This window comes from Xylaria bambusicola (genome assembly GCF_022495145.1).
Source record: "Xylaria bambusicola strain CBS 139988 unplaced genomic scaffold F5B22scaffold_12, whole genome shotgun sequence".
Classification (NCBI taxonomy): Eukaryota; Fungi; Ascomycota; class Sordariomycetes; order Xylariales; family Xylariaceae; genus Xylaria; species Xylaria bambusicola.
The window spans coordinates 204,954-222,995 of record NW_025953565.1 but is presented as its reverse complement, the minus strand read 5'-3'; the positions used below and the strand labels follow the sequence as shown (position 1 = coordinate 222,995).

Below are 18,042 nucleotides of genomic sequence, written 5' to 3'. Positions count from 1 at the left end.
TACGTAGATCCATCCATCCATCCATCCATCCATAAAAGCCTAGCACATCGCCACTCCTCTCTGCGTTAAGCTCTCTCTCCCTTCTCTTTCTCTTTGCCAAACCAACTTGCCAACCAGCACTTCTCTTATTTGAGCCGGTCCGTCGCCGTGTACCGAAAGATACTCCGGCTTTTGAACCAACATACTCTACACTGCTCCGCAGCTTGATAGTAAGTGAAATGTTTCTGTTTCGATGTCCAGCAACAGTCCTAGTCCAGGTCGGCAGCGTGTGTGATGAAAGCGACAACAATCAACGAGTGCGACAACATGCCATAGCTTCATAGCATTATCTACCTATTTACTGCGAGGAACCCCAACGCTCGATCTTCCGAGACCGATTCAAACCCCCGATCGGCGCGACTTCTTGACTTCAAGGTTGAGACCAGCAGCCCCTCTCTCTCTCTCTAGCCTGCTCTTTCTCCGGTAGCTCAACCGGAACCCCCCTCCCAGACGCAGCAGTTGAAGGTTTTAGCACGGGTGTTCGTCCCTCGACCCTGTTTGCAATTCTAGAGGCAGCTACATCAGACTGCATGAAGGCCGACCTATCAGGGAGTAGTTCCGGTAGCCGCATGATTAAGCCCGCCGCCAGCATAATTGGTCGTGCTGATATGGGATTTGTATCCCCACGCCACATCCCCACACCTACACCCACGCCCAGACCCGGTTGAACATCATCATTGGGACAAGGGTGCCTGTTAGCTATCTCTTCCGCGGCTCCTGGCGGCAGTGGATGCAGCAGAAACAGCAGCCATAGCGCCAGCTTTCCGACTCAGTCAACAGAGCAACCATCATTTTCGAGGACCTTGCAGACTAGCATTTCTCCACGAAATGGTTGAATCAAGACCTATTCCATTCAACCAAACAACCCCCAATTGTTTCCTATGAATTGAAAGAAGATCCTGGCCTCATCAAGACCAAGCTCAAATAACCCCACTAGTTCTGCGATACCGGAGCTCGCCGTTCAATGAGGGGGCTTTGGAATGCACGACTGTCGGACGCCTTTTTATCATCAAGACATGGCAAGATACGTCCACTCCCTTCATCCGACCGGCCAATATACTCAAGCAACCAATATCCACGCTTAAGAGCAAAAATAAAAGAGGTGTTTGGCTAGTGGTGTGTGAGTGGGGTGTGAGAGTCGCACTCTTTGCCTGGACAGTCTGGCCTACGCCAGGGATGTGGATGCATCACCCCACATTCCAGTTCACATGTCTCCCGCTACCAGGTTTTGCCATCGCTGGGGCTTGCGACTAGCTGCCAAAGGGTGACTCGCATCATGATCACTATGAGTGGCTGTCTTTATCTATCATACCAAACCGCCAGCTCTCTATATTGGAGAATGCCACTTTATCAGATGGATCTCATTCGATCTCGACTTTTTTGCCAACATGGACCCCACCTTGGACTGGATTATCTCACCATTGCTTTCCATTCTGCGTTTTTTCTCTCCTCTTCAAACAAAGCTGTTAGTGTAGCTAACTCAATTTATTCACCACATAGACCTGGTTTCTGAGCAGCACCGAGCTGCTTTCATATCTCACTCAATCGCTACTGCACCTGCAGATCTACCTCGACCTTGACCTTTGACCTCCGGTCCGCTCGTCGATCTCTAAAAAACCTTCGTCTATTTGCCTGACATGGGCCTTACAGTGGACTTCGACGACAGACAAACCGAAATCGAGTCCACAGCTGAAGCTTACCATCCCTATGAATATCAAACTGAGAACAATGAGTCTTGGGCGGGTGCTCTACCGGTGAAGCAGTACGTAATTGTCAATGTGCCCCCCTGATAACGTTCGCACTAACTGTTATATCTAGGGGGTTGTATGACCCTAGCTTGGAGAAAGATGCCTGTGGTGTCGGTTTTGCCTGGTATGCTATGGTTCAACTCCCCTCTGTTGAACGTCCTTGTTAACCCGCCATGTAGCCACATCAAGGGTGTGCCCAGTCACAAAATTGTTAGCGATGGTTCGTTCCTCACTCGTTGAAGCCGGGTTGAATTCCTAGCTAATCTTGTATAGCCCGGAATCTTCTCTGCAACATGACCCATCGCGGTGCGGTGGGTTCGGATGCGCGAGATGGCGATGGTGCTGGTGTCATGACTTCTATACCCCATAGATTTTTCATCAAGAACTTTGAAAAGGAGCAAGGAATACAGCTGCCACCACTGGGGCAATATGCTGTGGGAAATCTGTTTTTCAAGCCTGATGAGGAAACCTTGCAGGAGTCGAAACGGCAGTTGGAAGATATTGCCGAATCATTGGGTTTAAGGGTTTTAGGGTGGCGAGAACCTCCTGTAGACTCTTCTCTCCTTGGCCCTGCTGCCGCCTCGCGCGAGCCTACTATACTGCAACCATTTGTTGTCCTTGCTTCTGCTTATGGCTCTGGAAATTCTCCTGAAAACACGGATCCAGAGACATTCCCCGAGAAAAATTTTGAGAAGCAGCTTTATATTCTGCGAAAGCGTGCTACTCACTCTATCGGCCTACAGAACTGGTTTTATTTATGCTCCCTTTCAAACAGGAACATTGTTTACAAGGGACAATTGGCGCCAATTCAAGTCTACCAATACTACCATGATCTGGTAAATGCAGACTATCAGGCCCATTTCGCGCTTGTACACTCGCGCTTCTCTACAAACACTTTCCCCTCCTGGGACCGTGCCCAACCTCTACGCTGGGCCGCTCACAACGGTATGTTTCCCAACTTGCAAGTAGAAATCTTAAAAGAGTAGCTCTAATAAGGACTTTAGGTGAAATCAATACGCTTCGTGGTAACAAGAACTGGATGCGAGCACGAGAAGGTGTCATGCAATCTAACGTTTTTGGTGATGAGCTCGAACATCTCTATCCTATTGTCGAAGATGGTGGCTCCGACTCGGCTGCATTCGACAATGTTCTTGAACTGCTCTCAATCAATGGCGTACTATCATTGCCCGAGGCTGTGATGCTCATGGTACCTGAAGCCTGGCAGGGTAACACAGCCATGGACCCTAAGAAGGCCGCGTTTTATGAGTGGGCTGCTTGCCAGATGGAGCCTTGGGATGGCCCGGCTCTCTTCACATTTGCCGACGGTCGTTTCTGCGGTGCCAACCTCGACCGAAATGGATTACGCCCTTGCAGATACTACGTTATGGCCGATGATCGCATCATTTGCGCTTCCGAAGTTGGTACTATCCCGGTCGACCCAGAGTCCGTTGTTCAAAAGGGCCGTCTCCAACCTGGTCGTATGTTGCTCGTTGACACCAAGGCCGGACGTATCATCGATGATTCAGAACTCAAGAAGGCGGTCTCAGAGCGTGCCGACTTCCGCTCTTGGATCGATAACGAACTGATTTCACTTCCCACAGTTGTTTCACAGGTTGCTGAGCAGCACAAGATTGACCTTGCTCCAAAGCCTGACGCTACTCCTATCCAGCAAGACCCCTACCTGCTTGCTTTTGGTTATACCCACGAGCAAGTTAGTCTACTTCTTGCTCCTATGGCCTCTGATGAAAAGGAAGCTCTTGGGTCTATGGGTAATGATGCCCCATTAGCATGTCTTGCCCAAGGTCCACGTCTTCTCTACGAGTATTTCCGCCAGCTTTTCGCTCAGGTCACCAATCCTCCGATCGATCCTATTAGAGAGTCGATTGTCATGTCCCTGGAGTGCTACGTTGGTCCTCAGGGTAACCTGCTCGAGATGGATGCCTCTCAATGCGGTCGGCTATTCCTACCCAGTCCAATCTTGTCCATCCCCGAGTTCAACAGCTTGACGAACATGTCCAAACTGCACCCCGAATGGACAGTCAAGACTATCGATCTCACTTTCCCTAAGTCAGAAGGTACTGAAGGCTATGTGAGGCACCTAGACTTCATTTGCCGGGAGGCTACCGCTGCTATCGAGGCCAAAGATAGGATCATCGTGCTGTCTGATCGTAAGACATCTGCCGACAGAGTCCCAGTTTCCGCTCTGCTTGCATCGGGCATGGTACATCACCATCTTGTCAGCAACAAATGGCGTTCAATGGCTGCCATAGTACTTGAGACGGCTGAAGCTCGCGAGGTTCACCACATGTGTGTCTTGCTTGGTTATGGAGCTGACGCGATAAACCCTTACTTAGCCATGGAATGCATCTTGAAACTGAACCGTGAGGGTTTGATTCGCAAAAAGCTGAGCGATGATCAGCTCATTGCCAATTATAAGCACTCTTGCGACGGAGGTATCCTCAAGGTCATGAGTAAGATGGGAATTTCTACCTTGGCAAGTTACAAAGGTGCCCAGATTTTCGAAGCGCTGGGCATTGACGATGAGGTTGTTGAGAGGAGCTTCAGGGGCACCGCCTCACGTATTAAGGGTGTAACTTATACGCACATCGCCGAGGATGCATTCAGATTCCACGAACGTGGATTCCCCTCTCGCGACACTGTTAGTGTTCCCGGTTTACCTGAGTCTGGTGAGTACCATTGGCGTGATGGTGGTGAGGCACACATCAACGACCCTACATCCATTGCCAATATGCAGGACGCTGTGCGCACCAAGAACGACAAATCATACGAGGCGTACTCACGTTCTGAATACGAACAAATCAAGAATTGCACGCTGCGTGGAATGCTTGACTTCAAGTTTGATGAGCACACACCTATCCCCATCGACCAGGTTGAACCTTGGACAGATATTGTTCGACGATTTTGCACGGGTGCGATGTCTTATGGTTCCATTTCTATGGAATCACACTCTACTTTGGCAGTAGCTATGAACCGTCTGGGCGGCAAGTCCAACACCGGCGAAGGTGGCGAAGACCCTGAGCGATCTCAAGTTATGGCGAATGGTGATACCATGAGGTCTGCCATTAAGCAAGTTGCCTCGGGACGATTTGGCGTCACCTCGGCCTATCTTGCCGACTCAGACGAGCTCCAGATCAAGATGGCACAAGGTGCGAAGCCTGGTGAGGGTGGTGAGCTTCCCGGTCACAAAGTATCTAAATCTATTGCTCGTACTCGACACTCGACTCCTGGTGTTGGCCTTATTTCTCCACCTCCGCATCACGATATCTATTCCATTGAAGACTTGAAGCAGCTCATTTATGACCTCAAGTGCTCTAGCCCTCGATCTCGTGTATCTGTAAAGCTTGTCTCAGAGACCGGTGTTGGTATTGTTGCCTCTGGTGTAGCCAAGGCTAAGGCTGACCACATCTTGATTTCTGGCCACGACGGTGGCACAGGTGCTTCACGATGGACAGGTATCAAGTATGCTGGTCTTCCATGGGAGCTGGGTCTCGCCGAAACCCACCAGACCCTAGTCCTCAATGACCTCCGTGGCCGTGTTGTTGTGCAAACTGATGGCCAGCTCCGAACAGGTCGTGATGTTGCCATCGCCTGTTTGCTAGGAGCAGAAGAATGGGGCTTTGCTACCACTCCACTAATTGCTATGGGTTGTATCATGATGAGGAAGTGCCACTTGAACACTTGCCCCGTTGGAATTGCCACACAGGATCCTGAGCTCCGCAAGAAGTTTACTGGAACCCCTGAGCATGTCATCAACTTCTTTTACTATATCGCCAATGAGCTCCGAGCTATCATGGCTCAACTGGGATTCCGAACCATCAATGAAATGGTTGGCCACGTGGAGTGCCTCAAAGTTCGGGAGGACCTTCGAACTAAGAAAACCTCTAACATCGACCTCTCCCTTATCCTTACACCAGCCCACAAGCTACGACCTGGTGTTGCCACTTTCAATGTCCGGAAGCAGGATCACCGACTTTACGTTCGCTTGGATAACAAGCTTATTTCCGAAGCGGAGTTGACCCTCGAAAAGGGATTGCCGTCGCGAATCGAGTGTGATATTGTCAATACCGACCGAGCAATGGGAACATCTCTGTCCTACCATGTTTCCAAGCGCTACGGTGAAGCCGGCTTGCCCATGGATACTGTTCATGTCAATATTAAGGGTTCGGCTGGACAGTCATTCGGTGCTTTCCTGGCTCCCGGTATTACTCTGGAACTAGAGGGCGATGCCAATGACTATGTTGGTAAGGGCCTGTCCGGTGGTCGACTCATCATCTACCCCCCTCGATCAGCAGTATTCAAAGCCGAGGAGAACATTCTCATTGGTAACACCTGTCTGTACGGAGCAACCCAAGGTACTTGTTTCTTCCGCGGTATTGCTGCTGAGCGGTTTGCGGTCCGAAACTCTGGTGCTACTGCTGTCGTGGAAGGTGTTGGTGACCATGGTTGTGAATACATGACAGGTGGCCGTGTCGTCATTCTGGGTAGCACTGGTCGCAACTTCGCTGCTGGTATGTCGGGAGGTATTGCCTATGTTCTAGACATTCATAACAATTTCTTGTCTAAACTCAATGACGAAATGGTCGAGGCCTCTCGTCTTGAAGACCCGACCGAAATCGCATTCTTGCGAGGCTTGATCGAGGATCATCACCATTACACAGGATCCGAGCTAGCAGCTCGCATTTTAGTAGACTTCAACCGAGCTCTTCCACGCTTCATCAAAGTTCTACCCGTAGACTACAAGCGTGTCCTAGAGGAGGAGGCTGCCAAGGCTGCCGAAGCTAAGCGCGCCCAGTACAACCTTCCTGTCATTCCTGGCGTCCCCAAAAATGAAGAAAAGGAAAAGGCTGCCAAGCTTCAAGACATGGAGGATACTGTTGGCGACAATGCTGCCGATAAGAAACGAGCTCTTGTCTTGGACAAGACAAAGGGTTTCATGAAGTATCAGCGTCGGTCGGAGAAATACAGAAATGCCAAGACAAGAACGAAGGACTGGGCTGAGCTCTCCCAGCGCCTTGATGAGGATGAATTGAAATACCAGTCAGCCCGTTGTATGGACTGCGGTGTTCCATTCTGCCAGTCTGACACTGGCTGCCCGATTTCCAACATCATCCCCAAGTGGAACGAGTTGGTCTTCCAGAACCAGTGGCAGGATGCCCTTAACCGTCTCCTCATGACCAACAACTTCCCCGAATTCACTGGCCGCGTTTGTCCGGCACCTTGCGAAGGCGCCTGTGTTCTCGGTATCAATGAGGACCCTGTCGGAATCAAGTCTATCGAGTGTGCCATCATTGACCGCGGTTTCGAGATGGGTTGGATGGTACCTACCCCACCCACGAAGCGGACTGGCAAGACTGTTGCTATCATCGGATCTGGTCCCGCCGGTCTTGCATGCGCCGATCAGCTCAACAAGGCTGGACACACTGTCACTGTCTATGAGCGTGCGGACCGTGTCGGTGGCCTGCTCATGTACGGTATTCCCAACATGAAGCTTGACAAGCGTGTTGTGAAGAGGAGAACCGACTTCATGGCTGCCGAGGGAGTTCAGTTCAAGACTGGTGTCACCGTTGGTGAGGATATTACTCTGACGGACCTCAAGGCTCAGAATAATGCTGTCGTTGTCGCCACTGGAGCTACTGTTGCACGAGATCTCCCTATCAAAGGCCGCAACCTCAATGGTATCCACTTTGCCATGGAGTTCTTGCACAAGAACACCAAGTCATTGCTTGATTCCGAGTTGGCTGACGGCGCTTATCTTTCTGCTAAGGACAAGCATGTCGTCGTCATTGGTGGTGGTGACACTGGTAATGATTGCATTGGTACCTCGGTTCGCCACGGCGCCAAATCCGTCATTAACTTCGAGCTCTTGCCGCAGCCTCCCCCTGAGCGTGGCCGTGATAACCCTTGGCCCCAGTGGCCCCGTGTCTACCGAGTGGACTACGGCCACACAGAGGTTGCGCAACATATGGGCAAGGACCCTCGTGAGTACTGTATCATGTCCGAGGAGTTTGTCGATGATGGCAGCGGAAATGTCAAGGGCATCAACACTATCCGTGTTGAGTGGACTAAGTCGGCGACTGGTGGCTGGGACATGCAGAAACTCGAGGATACCAGGCAATTCTTCCCTGCTGACCTAGTCCTTCTTTCCATGGGTTTCCTCGGACCTGAGGCACGCGTACTCGGCGATGAAATTGAAAAGGACGCACGAAAGAATGTCAAGACGCCAGCGGGCTCTTATGCCACCAATGTCGAAGGCATCTTCGCTGCTGGTGATTGTCGTCGTGGACAGTCTTTGATTGTTTGGTAAGTTGCAACTTTAGGTACCGTGGCTTCTGTAATGCTGTATGCTAATTAATACTAGGGGTATCAACGAAGGAAGACAATCTGCTCGCGAGGTCGACCTCTACCTCCAGGGCAATACCCGCTTGCCCGTAACGGGTGGTATTGTCAGGCAGAGCGCCCAAGAAATCCTCAAGACTGAGATCCCTGCGGCGGCATAGGTCGTGCATGGGTTCTCTTTGAATTAATTGTGTTGTTTTTCTTTCCGAGTGTGTATGTATCGCATCTTGTGTTGTTTTGTATGGATATTTCGAGCGTTTTGCATGGGAGCGGTTCTCAGCATGGATCTACGATTTAGAGATGAAAAAAATTACCTAACGATACCACTGCTATGAAGCTCATATGGGTAGGGCTGTCTTTTTCGGGTTACGGATGCAAAACTATTTGATCCATAGCAATGTGAGCATATGAAAATAATAACTGCACCTGAATTTCTTAAGAGATGGCTGTGCTATGATTGACTGGGTTGTATTTTGCGTCGAACTTTTTGCCTGGAGTTACTTGCCTATGCCATCTAACAAATGACAAAACCCAAGACCAGGTTGAACAACAATAACGCGACTAGTCGACCAATTCAGCACAGTAGTCCTGGATGCAACATGGCAATAAGTAAATAGCAAGCTAGTATCGTGGATTATAGCTCCCCAAACTGTGCTCTGCTATATACTGTAGTTCAATGTTTCCTCATGAGTCTCCGATTATGATGTGTGTTATGTTATTATTTATTCAGTTACTTAGGTACTTGCTAACTTACTAAGTAAGTAGAGTGCCTAGGTAAGCTCTTGTTCCGTTGCACGTGGCATAATACGCCTCATGATTGGTCAATTGAGTTTTTATGTCGACTTTTGGAGGTAAATGGGCTAGACTAGTGGAGACCAGAGCCCCTCTCTCCTTAGTCTGACCTAGCTACTCCAGGTTAGTCATAGGTGCGTCTCTATGGCTATCCAGAGGCTATCCAAGTCTAGTGACGAAACCGCGTGGGCAGCTTTTGGCTCGACGCCCCGAGGCCCCATCCTAGCTGTTTCAACCGCAAGTTTCTCTCAGTGTCTCATGAGCATTCCACGTCCTGAGCTCAACCTAGGTTTTTTCGTACAAACTCGTTGCAGCTTTTGGTTGGATATACTGAATTTATCCATCGCCTTTACAACTCAAATTGCTGCGCCTAGCGCTTCAACATGCGATTCGGGAAGACTCTTCGCGAGTCTATCTACCCGCCATGGAGGGACCAGTATCTCGACTACTCCAAGCTAAAGAGCATGCTTCGCGAGGATAAAAGCGACGAGGACGATGTGCCATGGACCGAAGAAGACGAGAACCGCTTCTGCGCCGAGATATTCAATGTTCAGCTCGAAAAGGTCTCCCAGTTTCAAGCCGAAACAGCTGCGAGTCTACAGCAACAGGCTGATGCCACCTTCGAGAAGCTCCGCGAGCTGGCCCCATCCGACGACACGTCCAAGGACGACGTCGCCAGTTCACGCCTAGAGGAGCTCCGCACCGAGTTAGATGGCATCGTGAACGAGGTGAAGAAGCTGAAGAAATACAGTAGCCTGAACTATACCGGTTTTCTCAAGATTGTCAAGAAACACGATCGGAAACGTGGCGGCCGATACAAGGTCCGCCCCATGATGCGTGTGAGTCTGGCTCAGCGTGGCCTCAATTCAGAACAAGGATATTCGCCCCTCCTAAACAAGCTCTCTCTCATGTACTACGCCATCAATCAAACCCTCGACAAGGACAAGCAGCAGCAGCCCCTCGACCTCGAGCATCAAGAGGAGGTCCATAACGGAGAGCGTTATACTGCTCACAAATGTAAGCTAGCTTATGTTGATTCGCGTCGCCTTGGGGTTAACTAGCGTGTAGTTTGGGTGCACCCCGACAACCTCCTCGAGGTGAAAACAGCAATCCTACGCCATCTCCCTGCCCTAGTATATAGTCAACAATCTGCCAAGGAGCTCGACGGCAACCAGGATCCCAAGATCACATCGCTATACTTTGATAACTCTAAATTCGATCTGTATGGCAAGAAAGTCAATCGTCAGACCGATGCTTCTTCGTTACGACTTCGCTGGTACGGCCAGCTGAACGACAAGCCCGATATTCTGTTAGAGCAGAAAATTCTATATGAAGATGGGACCAGCGAGGAAAAGAAATTTAACATCAAGGACAAATACATTAAGCAATATTTAGACGGAGAGTACAAGATGGAGAAATCCATCCAGAAAATGGAGAGACAAGGTCAACAGAACGACTCGATTGATTCTTTTAGAACGACTGCCGAGGATATCCAGAACTTTATCGTCGTCAACAAACTCGAGCCGGTTATAAGAGCTAATTACACCCGCACGGCATTTCAGAAGCCTGCCGACGACCGGGTAAGAATATCCATTGACACGGATATCGCGTTTATTCGCGAGGATACCTTGGATCGTGATCGGCCGTGTCGAGACCCTGCCGAATGGCATCGAACGGACATAGACAACAGCAATATGACGTATCCTTTCAAGAATATCAACCAGAGCGAGGTTTCGAGGTTCCCGTATGCCGTATTGGAGATCAAGTGGAAGGAGGAAGAAGGCCGCAAACGTCCCAGGTGGATAGACGATCTAATGGCCTCTCACTTGGTCTTTGCAACACCCAGGTTTTCCAAATTTGTCCACGGTGTAGCAGCACTCTTTGAGGACTATGTGAACAGTCTGCCATTCTGGCTTAGTGATCTGGAGACGGATATCCGCAAAGACCCTCAACAAGCTCACGAGGAGGAAGAGCAGAGGCGTGCCCAGCAGGCTGAGGATGCACAAGCGGTCGATAGCCTCCTTGGAACGAGTGTTAAGCGCGGCTCCTATAAGCCGGCTGCGAGCTCACCCGTTGCGAAATCTTATCTCTCTGAGCGTGCTGCTTCAGAAGCAAAAGCACAGCGCCGTGCCGAGGCGTCTAGGGAAAGGACTGGCGACAGGGCCATTGAGGCTGATGACGAAAATGGTGCTCCTGAACCATCAGACACGAAACGTAATTATGGCACACTTACGTCAGTCTTCCCCGGTTTCACGTTATCTCGCTATGGCCGGAGTAAGCGCCAAAGAGATCAGTTACCGGAGGGTGTGACCAAACCAGAGGTTTGGTTGAAAAACGCAGGTCCACTACAAATCGAGCCCAAGGTATGGCTCGCGAACGAGCGAACATTTCTCAAGTGGCAGCATATCTGCGTGTTGCTTGGCAGTCTGGCGCTTGGGCTGTACACAGCGGCAGGCGAGAACGTTGTAGCTGAGTGCATGGGCATCGCGTACATCGCGATAGCGGTTATTGCAGGGCTTTGGGGCAATACCATGCTCCATCGAAGGCGGGCGATGATACTAGAACGCAGCGGTAAAGACTTTGATAACATGCTCGGGCCTCTGGCCGTCAGTGTGGCATTAATGATCGCACTGATACTCAACTTTGTATTCGCGGTAAGTCGGCGGCCCGTCTTGATATCGATTGAGCAATACACTTGAAGGAAATGATTATTAACGACACCGCAGTACCGAAACGCACTCAGCAGATTCAATCAGCCAGCACGCAACGAGACGGAAACAGCATTCATCGGTGAGCTCTTGTAAGACGTTCGGACATGTGGTATTACGACCGAACGTAACTGTCTCGGAGTTGCTCAGATTATATATGAACCTCGGCCCCGTAAAAAGGAGTGTGGCGTTGAACCATATCACAGAAAATATGCATAATTAACACTAAAAAGGTTTATTATATGTGTAGTATAGGTAGTGTAAGTAGCGACGGCTGACGAGAATGTACATATCAGAAATCGGCATTTTGTAACCAACCAGTAGCTCTATCATTCTATGATGACTCTGAAATTGACACAAACTACTACATATCGACTCTTAGGCCGACACCTGGTTTGAAGTAGAAATTTAAGGTAGAAGACTAACCAGGAGCAGATTAATGAGGGGCCAAGAGCAGAGGCAGCCTGAGATGGGTATTGGACCCGACGATTTTCCCATTCCAACAACTACGATTGGGCGGCGTCTAGTGTGTATCTGGCCATCCATCTGTTCGAACTGTTAGGTACAATTCAGCGGTGACAGGTTGGCATGGATAAACCGTCACACATCTACTTGGGTACGGATACGTACATACTATAGACATGTGTATCCGGTGCTGTCTTACCACTGGCAGTCAGCAGTGGTGGTGTTGGTTATCTTACCTACCTTACAGTTCAATAGTAAGGAGAAGCGTGGACAAATGGCCGATGGACATTCCAGGTTGAGCCGTTGTTTCAGCTTCCCACCTCGCACTCTCCGATCGTCTGGATAGCCAGGCAGCGCCGGAACATGACACACGGCACACACACACACAACACCACACATGCATGCAGCTCCTTGACTTTATTCATTACCACCTACCTACCTACCTACATACCTACATACTATTTATTAGGTACTTTACTTCTGGCTAACCCTTAGGTACGTACGTACATGGAGTATGGAGTATGTAAAGGGAATTTGGCCGTGCATGAATGACGATTCGTAGCTTCACTGGTCGTGAGGCCACCAATTGGCTGACCCGACTTCACTTACTTACACCACAGACTCTCTCCAGAGAGGGAGCGCGCGCTAGGCCGAAGTGCATCGCATTGCATCGCATCCGTCAACGCACGGTTCATTTCTATCTGTCTGTCTGACTGTCGCCGTCGCCGTCCCCTTGTTTGTCTGTCTGTCTGTCTATCCTGGAAGCATCTGTCTGTTTCTAGGTATTTAATGCGTCTATCAGTGCTTTTCGGCACTCGAACACCGTAGAACTTGTACTACATACATAATACTGTAGGTTGCCTGTCTGTCCGTTTGTCTTTTTGTCTACCCTCTCTGTCTACACTTCATTCATCGACACAGTTGTGTGATCTACTTACTTTCGGGTCGATCATCCACCTTTGAACCCTTGCAAGTTCCATCCTGACCATCGTCATCTTCATCATTATCGCTATCGCCAACACCGCCAACAGGCTTCCAAATTCCAGACTTTCGTTCCGAACGGCATCCTTACTTACTTACCTACCTACATTTTCATATTTCGAACTACTCCTGATTACTTACATATACTTATTTGAATAATTGGCTACCCAAAACGCTCGTTTCAAAACCCACCTCATCCGGCCCAGTCTCTCATTCGCCCAAACATTGTCTCAAGTAAACAAACCTACAATTATCTAGTCTCCCTTATTTTTAGCAAGTACCGCAGATACCACCACTGTCACCACGTCCACCATTCAGTATCGGATCCCGTATTCCTTTAGGTGCCACCTGTTTCTCGGGCGGTGATTATCACTGCCCAAGCCACACTCACTGACGCGTGTTCGCACCCCCCACCGATCATGATTACGAGGCATCTCACACTCAATCGTTTCCTCCAGACTCGGACGCCCGATCCGTCCAAACCCATGCCCGAATGACCTCACCGCAGCCACGCAGACATGACCGAGCAGCCTAAGAAGAAGCGCTTTTGGACTGGCTTATTTCGCAGTCGCAGCAACGCCCAACCGGGCCACGGGCTGGTGGTACGTAGTCTCCCTCCGGCATTGCTCTCAAGTGCAGCTAAGCTATGTTCGTGCATAGCGCTCACCGAGACCTCACAGGAACAGGAGGAGGATGAGGGATCTCCCAGAAAGACGAGCGCTGGTGACCTGCTCGACAGCCGAGGCAGTGGCGCCACAGGCACACGCCGTCGACCCCGGCGGCCCGATCCACGTGACTCCAAGGGTAAAGGCCGGGAACAGTTAAACGGCCATGTCTACGACCAGCTACCATTGACGAGATGGCCACCCTCAGGCATGTCTGACGACGAGGAGCTCACTCTCGGTCAGGCGATGGAGTTGATTTCGAGGGGTGTGCCTACACACAAAGGTCACAAACGGCCCATCATGCACGCCTCGGATCACTATTACGGCCTAAATGCGACGACGGCTGGGAATCACGGCGATGAGAGCGACGCTGTCAACCAGCATAATGCGATGACGCAGCTGATGAGTCTACGGGTCCAAGGTACGGGACCGCCTACTTCCCCATGGGAGACATTAGAGCAACCAAGCGTTGCCTTTGGCGTTGGCGCCCGGCCGGGTACCATCACTTTGAACGCTTGGGTGGGCCGATCGAGTGTAATGCCGCCGATGATAGCATTGCGTGACCCGGGGATGGCGCCGCGTGAGGTCAACCTTACGCAAATCTTTGAGCGGCTCAAGGATCTTGAGGCTGGCCTGGAAGATGACGATCAGGAGCTCATGTATCAGCAACTTTACAAGCGATTCTTGCGAGACCCGGGAAAAACATCAAGCCCCCATAAACGTATGGAGCAACAGATTACGGATCTCGTCGTATGTCTGTCTAGCGGCGACTGGATTGACTTCACAAACCCTAAGAATCAGGTCGTTACTAAATTCATCTATGATACAAGCCCGGCAAATCACGATCAATATCTGAAATTCTTCTACCAGGTGCTTCTGAGCTTGGAGCTCGAGCTGCGTATAAATTCTAGGTTGCACACCGACTGGGCTAAAGAACGCCTCATGGGGCAAATCCCGCCAAAGATTCAATGGAACCTAGCCCTGGCGAGACGCTGGAGGGATAATATACGCATCGAGGATTACGGCGCGACGGCTGAACAAATCCGACTACGGTATAAGTTGAGGAAGCGTCAAACCAAGATGCTTAAGCGGTTCGCGCAGATGATGAAATGGTCAAATCTTGCGGAAACGCTGGACGTACTAAAGGAACGTGATGCGGAAGGAAGCCTACTGACAATCAGTTCTCATGCGATGGCATTCTTCAGCGGATTGGTGCTTCCTGGTGTAAGTAGGGTTCTTCGGCGTAGAGTTAACGTTCACTATCTCCTTAACAGCTAGACATATGTCTTCACACGGTGAGAACCTATGCTAATATATACCATAGCCCACGTTCCCCTTCCTCATGATGAACAGCCTGATCGACATAGATCCGGATAAGGCGACGGATCATCTCGCGCTACTAACTCACTTGAACCCAAACTGCGGATTCCAATATCGTAATAGTTATACGTATTGGACATCAACCAGCATTGTTGGGAAAGTCCTCGCGCCCACTTGTCTCGAGGTCGCCGGATGGGTCGGTCCCGCCCGTCCCTCGAGTGATCTCAGCCGCAACCAGATCGCGCGGATACGTTGTCGCAGGTCCCGCCAGCGTATGACCCCCGAGGACACGGCCACCATGAGCGAGCGCTGCGATCCGCTCGGCCCGGCTGCAGAGGTATATCCCGTGAAGGAGTACGAGCTCTTGACGCCCGACAGCGACGATAACGTCGACACGGTGCGCATCGAAATGCTCAACCTGAAACCCCTCGCCGAATCCGCCGGGCAGGAATCGGGCGGCCCGGGCTGGTTCGACGCGAGTCTCCAGTTCGCCATCGCCGGCGTCAGCTGGCCTCTGCGCCTGAGCTACGACGTGAGCTTCATCCACGCGTGGCCGTGCTCCGACGGCCCGCACCCGCTGTTCTTCGACTACGTCCACACCGTCGTGCGGGTCGACGAGGTGGTCGAGATCACGGACTGGGTCCGACCAGCGCCGGTCAACGGCAGCGGAAGCCTGAAGGATAGGAGCGCCGTCTCGACGCCCGTCGGCGGGAGCAATGGCCAGCAGATGATGCAGAATAAGACCGTGCCGCAGGACGCGGATGATGCCGAGCGCGTGCTCGTCGTCGAGGCGTTTGGTGTCAGGGATAACGAGGTCCTTGCGCGGGCTTGGTGCTCTCATTGGGGATTGAGCGCTGTCGTGGCGGATATTGGGAAGACGTGGTGAGTTTTCCGTTCTTACTATTTATTACTCTTCTCGTTACTCTTCTGATATCTCCTTCATTCACATTACCTATCTAAAGTGTAAGCGCCCAAGGAGAAAAGGCCACATTGCTAACGGTGTTTTTGCGCAATTTAGTATGGCGTGTGCTATTCGCGAGGCGTATGCCGCGACTTTAACGGTCGTGATACTTGTCGAGGAGCAGGGCGATGGGTTAGATTAGGGCGCGATATTGTCGTTTTATTTTTATTTCTGGTTTGGGTGTTGTTGTCGTTGTTAAGGAAAGGGAAGGGAAGGGAAGGGAAGGGAAGGGAAGAAAGCTTGGTGAATGGAGTCTACGTACAGTATCTATGGCTATACCCACATTACGTCTTTCGATGTTTTTTTTTTTATTTATTGATTCATTTATTCATCGCCATAAGTAGGCGTCCGTTTCTCCAGAGATTTCTGGAGAATCTTGCTCCGACAGAAGAGTACGATACTTATTTGAGTGGCCTTGAAGTTTGATCTCCCCTTCACCTCCGTTATGGTGAGAAGATATGGATTCCGACTCGAGCACAAGACGTTGTGATGACTTATCTATTTGTTCTCCTTCTTGTACGTATGTCGGTGTGTTTATCTGCTTGGGGGGTGTGGGATGAGCAGAAATAAGAGAAAGCAAAAACCGGATGATCGGCACATTGGTGCATGAGAGGAGCGCTCATAGAACTGTCTACTACATCTAACTGGATAGGATGGGATCAATGCCAGATCATCATCATGTACGAAGGTGTCCACGTTGGGTTTCTGTGAGTTTGTTTGTGTTGTCTATCCCACATCCTGTCCGTCAAGCTGTTTTTAGCGTAGAGGTGGTCCGGTGTGCCGGGGAGTGCTCACCAAAAAAAAAAAAAAAAAAAAAAAAAAAAAAAAAAAAGTTTGTATCAGAATTTTCCTTGTTGCTCGTCTTGTATGCTCGTTTCAATACCAAGGTAGGTCTGCTTTTCCACTTTTCTGAAAACAATAGCTCTTCCGGATATTCATACCTAATACTAATAGTAATGATAATAAGAATTAGCGGTCACAATGTTGCAGGGTCGTTTTGGATGTGCAGATGATGTGCAAAAATGCAGCTTTAGTGGGGTCGACTTTGGTCTCGACCCCAACTTTTTAGCAGAGTGTTTCCAGGGAATGGGGAGCTCGACTAGTAATCCATGATCATCGTCGTTGTCGACAACCACCATTCGAGAGATGCAAAGACCCTGGCGAGTTGGCTTGCGCCTTGGACATGGCTGTGACCCGGTCGACTACTGCAGAACTACTGTAAAGTAACACACTTAGCTCTGCAACTAGCTAAGCACTCTTCCACAGGTGTCCTTACTCACTGCCCATACAGACAGGCCAGAGACCAGTGGTGCCCTGCGAGCCCTGGAAGCAAAGCCGGACAGCCTCCCCACACTCTGCCCACAGAAGCCCAGCTCGCGCCAGCTCTTCTTCCACTTTGAGCACCTACCCCACCTTATCTCCCCCACTTGTGACGACACCGACGCTTTACCCCTCCAAAGGAAGGATGCTCTCGACGATCCTCGGTATAGCTATCTCCATCCAGATCCATCCACAGTAGGGCTCTGAGAGCTTCCACTCGATCTGCACTCGAGCTTTCTAGACAGCTCGAGCGAATCCCCCCTTGCTAGTAGAGTAGAAAATTGCTATCTAAGAAGAGATCCCCCTTTGGGAATCAATCTTTCCCTGTTACAACTCTCCTACCAATTCGTGAACCAACCGTACCTTTTCCCCAAGAGTGTCTCGAGTGTGTCTGGTCAGTTTGTTTCCAAGATCGTCGACTTGTCTGTGTCTCTGCTTACCAGAAGAACCTTGAGCAGTTTGAACCCTGCATACCTATCGACGACTAGATACCCTGTCTGCCCTGCCTGCTTAGCTTACCGCATTCCGGGATACGACACCAGGGCCTGAATAAGCCACATCGGCACCCATTCCCTCACCACACACTCGCATAATCCCACACACGGACACACAGCCGCGAGAAACATCATTGGACGCCCGACAACCATCGCCGCGCAGGTCGCCTCCCCTGTCTGCCCTCTCGGCTT

General features: G+C 50.5%; 3 protein-coding genes across 3 annotated transcripts; all 3 read left to right on the top strand.

Moving 5' to 3' along the window:
- Positions 1-1,175: 1,175 nt before the first annotated feature.
- Positions 1,176-8,841, top strand: F5B22DRAFT_61933 (glutamate synthase). The gene is made up of 6 exons (XM_047975770.1): positions 1,176-1,801; positions 1,858-1,911; positions 1,967-2,007; positions 2,061-2,732; positions 2,792-8,108; positions 8,167-8,841. Exons 1-6 carry the CDS (start codon positions 1,677-1,679, stop codon positions 8,303-8,305), a joined length of 6,348 nt encoding a protein of 2,115 aa, XP_047832533.1. The 5' UTR covers positions 1,176-1,676; the 3' UTR covers positions 8,306-8,841.
- A 162-nt stretch (positions 8,842-9,003) lies between these two features.
- F5B22DRAFT_61604 (VTC domain-containing protein) lies at positions 9,004-12,045 on the top strand. The gene is made up of 3 exons (XM_047975563.1): positions 9,004-9,953; positions 10,005-11,590; positions 11,663-12,045. The coding sequence occupies exons 1-3, from the start codon at positions 9,320-9,322 to the stop codon at positions 11,738-11,740; spliced, it is 2,298 nt and encodes a 765-aa protein (XP_047832532.1). The 5' UTR covers positions 9,004-9,319; the 3' UTR covers positions 11,741-12,045.
- Positions 12,046-13,608: 1,563 nt separating this feature from the next.
- On the top strand, positions 13,609-16,371 carry F5B22DRAFT_653941 (uncharacterized protein; the record flags this gene model as incomplete). The annotated part of the gene is made up of 3 exons (XM_047979760.1): positions 13,609-14,979; positions 15,080-15,957; positions 16,094-16,371. The coding sequence occupies 3 exons, from the start codon at positions 13,609-13,611 to the stop codon at positions 16,176-16,178; spliced, it is 2,334 nt and encodes a 777-aa protein (XP_047832531.1). The 3' UTR covers positions 16,179-16,371.
- Between the last annotated feature and the right edge of the window lie 1,671 nt (positions 16,372-18,042).

Excerpts from the sequence above, each read along its gene's own strand:
- F5B22DRAFT_61933 (XM_047975770.1), top strand. The coding sequence starts at position 1,677 with ATGGGCCTTACAGTGGACTTCGACGACAGACAAACCGAAATCGAGTCC. Across the intron at positions 2,008-2,060 it reads TCACAAAATTGTTAGCGATG|CCCGGAATCTTCTCTGCAAC; the intron begins GTTCGTTCCTCA and ends AATCTTGTATAG. Across the intron at positions 8,109-8,166 it reads GGACAGTCTTTGATTGTTTG|GGGTATCAACGAAGGAAGAC; the intron begins GTAAGTTGCAAC and ends AATTAATACTAG.
- F5B22DRAFT_61604 (XM_047975563.1), top strand. The coding sequence starts at position 9,320 with ATGCGATTCGGGAAGACTCTTCGCGAGTCTATCTACCCGCCATGGAGG. Across the intron at positions 9,954-10,004 it reads GCGTTATACTGCTCACAAAT|TTTGGGTGCACCCCGACAAC; the intron begins GTAAGCTAGCTT and ends ACTAGCGTGTAG. Across the intron at positions 11,591-11,662 it reads TACTCAACTTTGTATTCGCG|TACCGAAACGCACTCAGCAG; the intron begins GTAAGTCGGCGG and ends ACGACACCGCAG.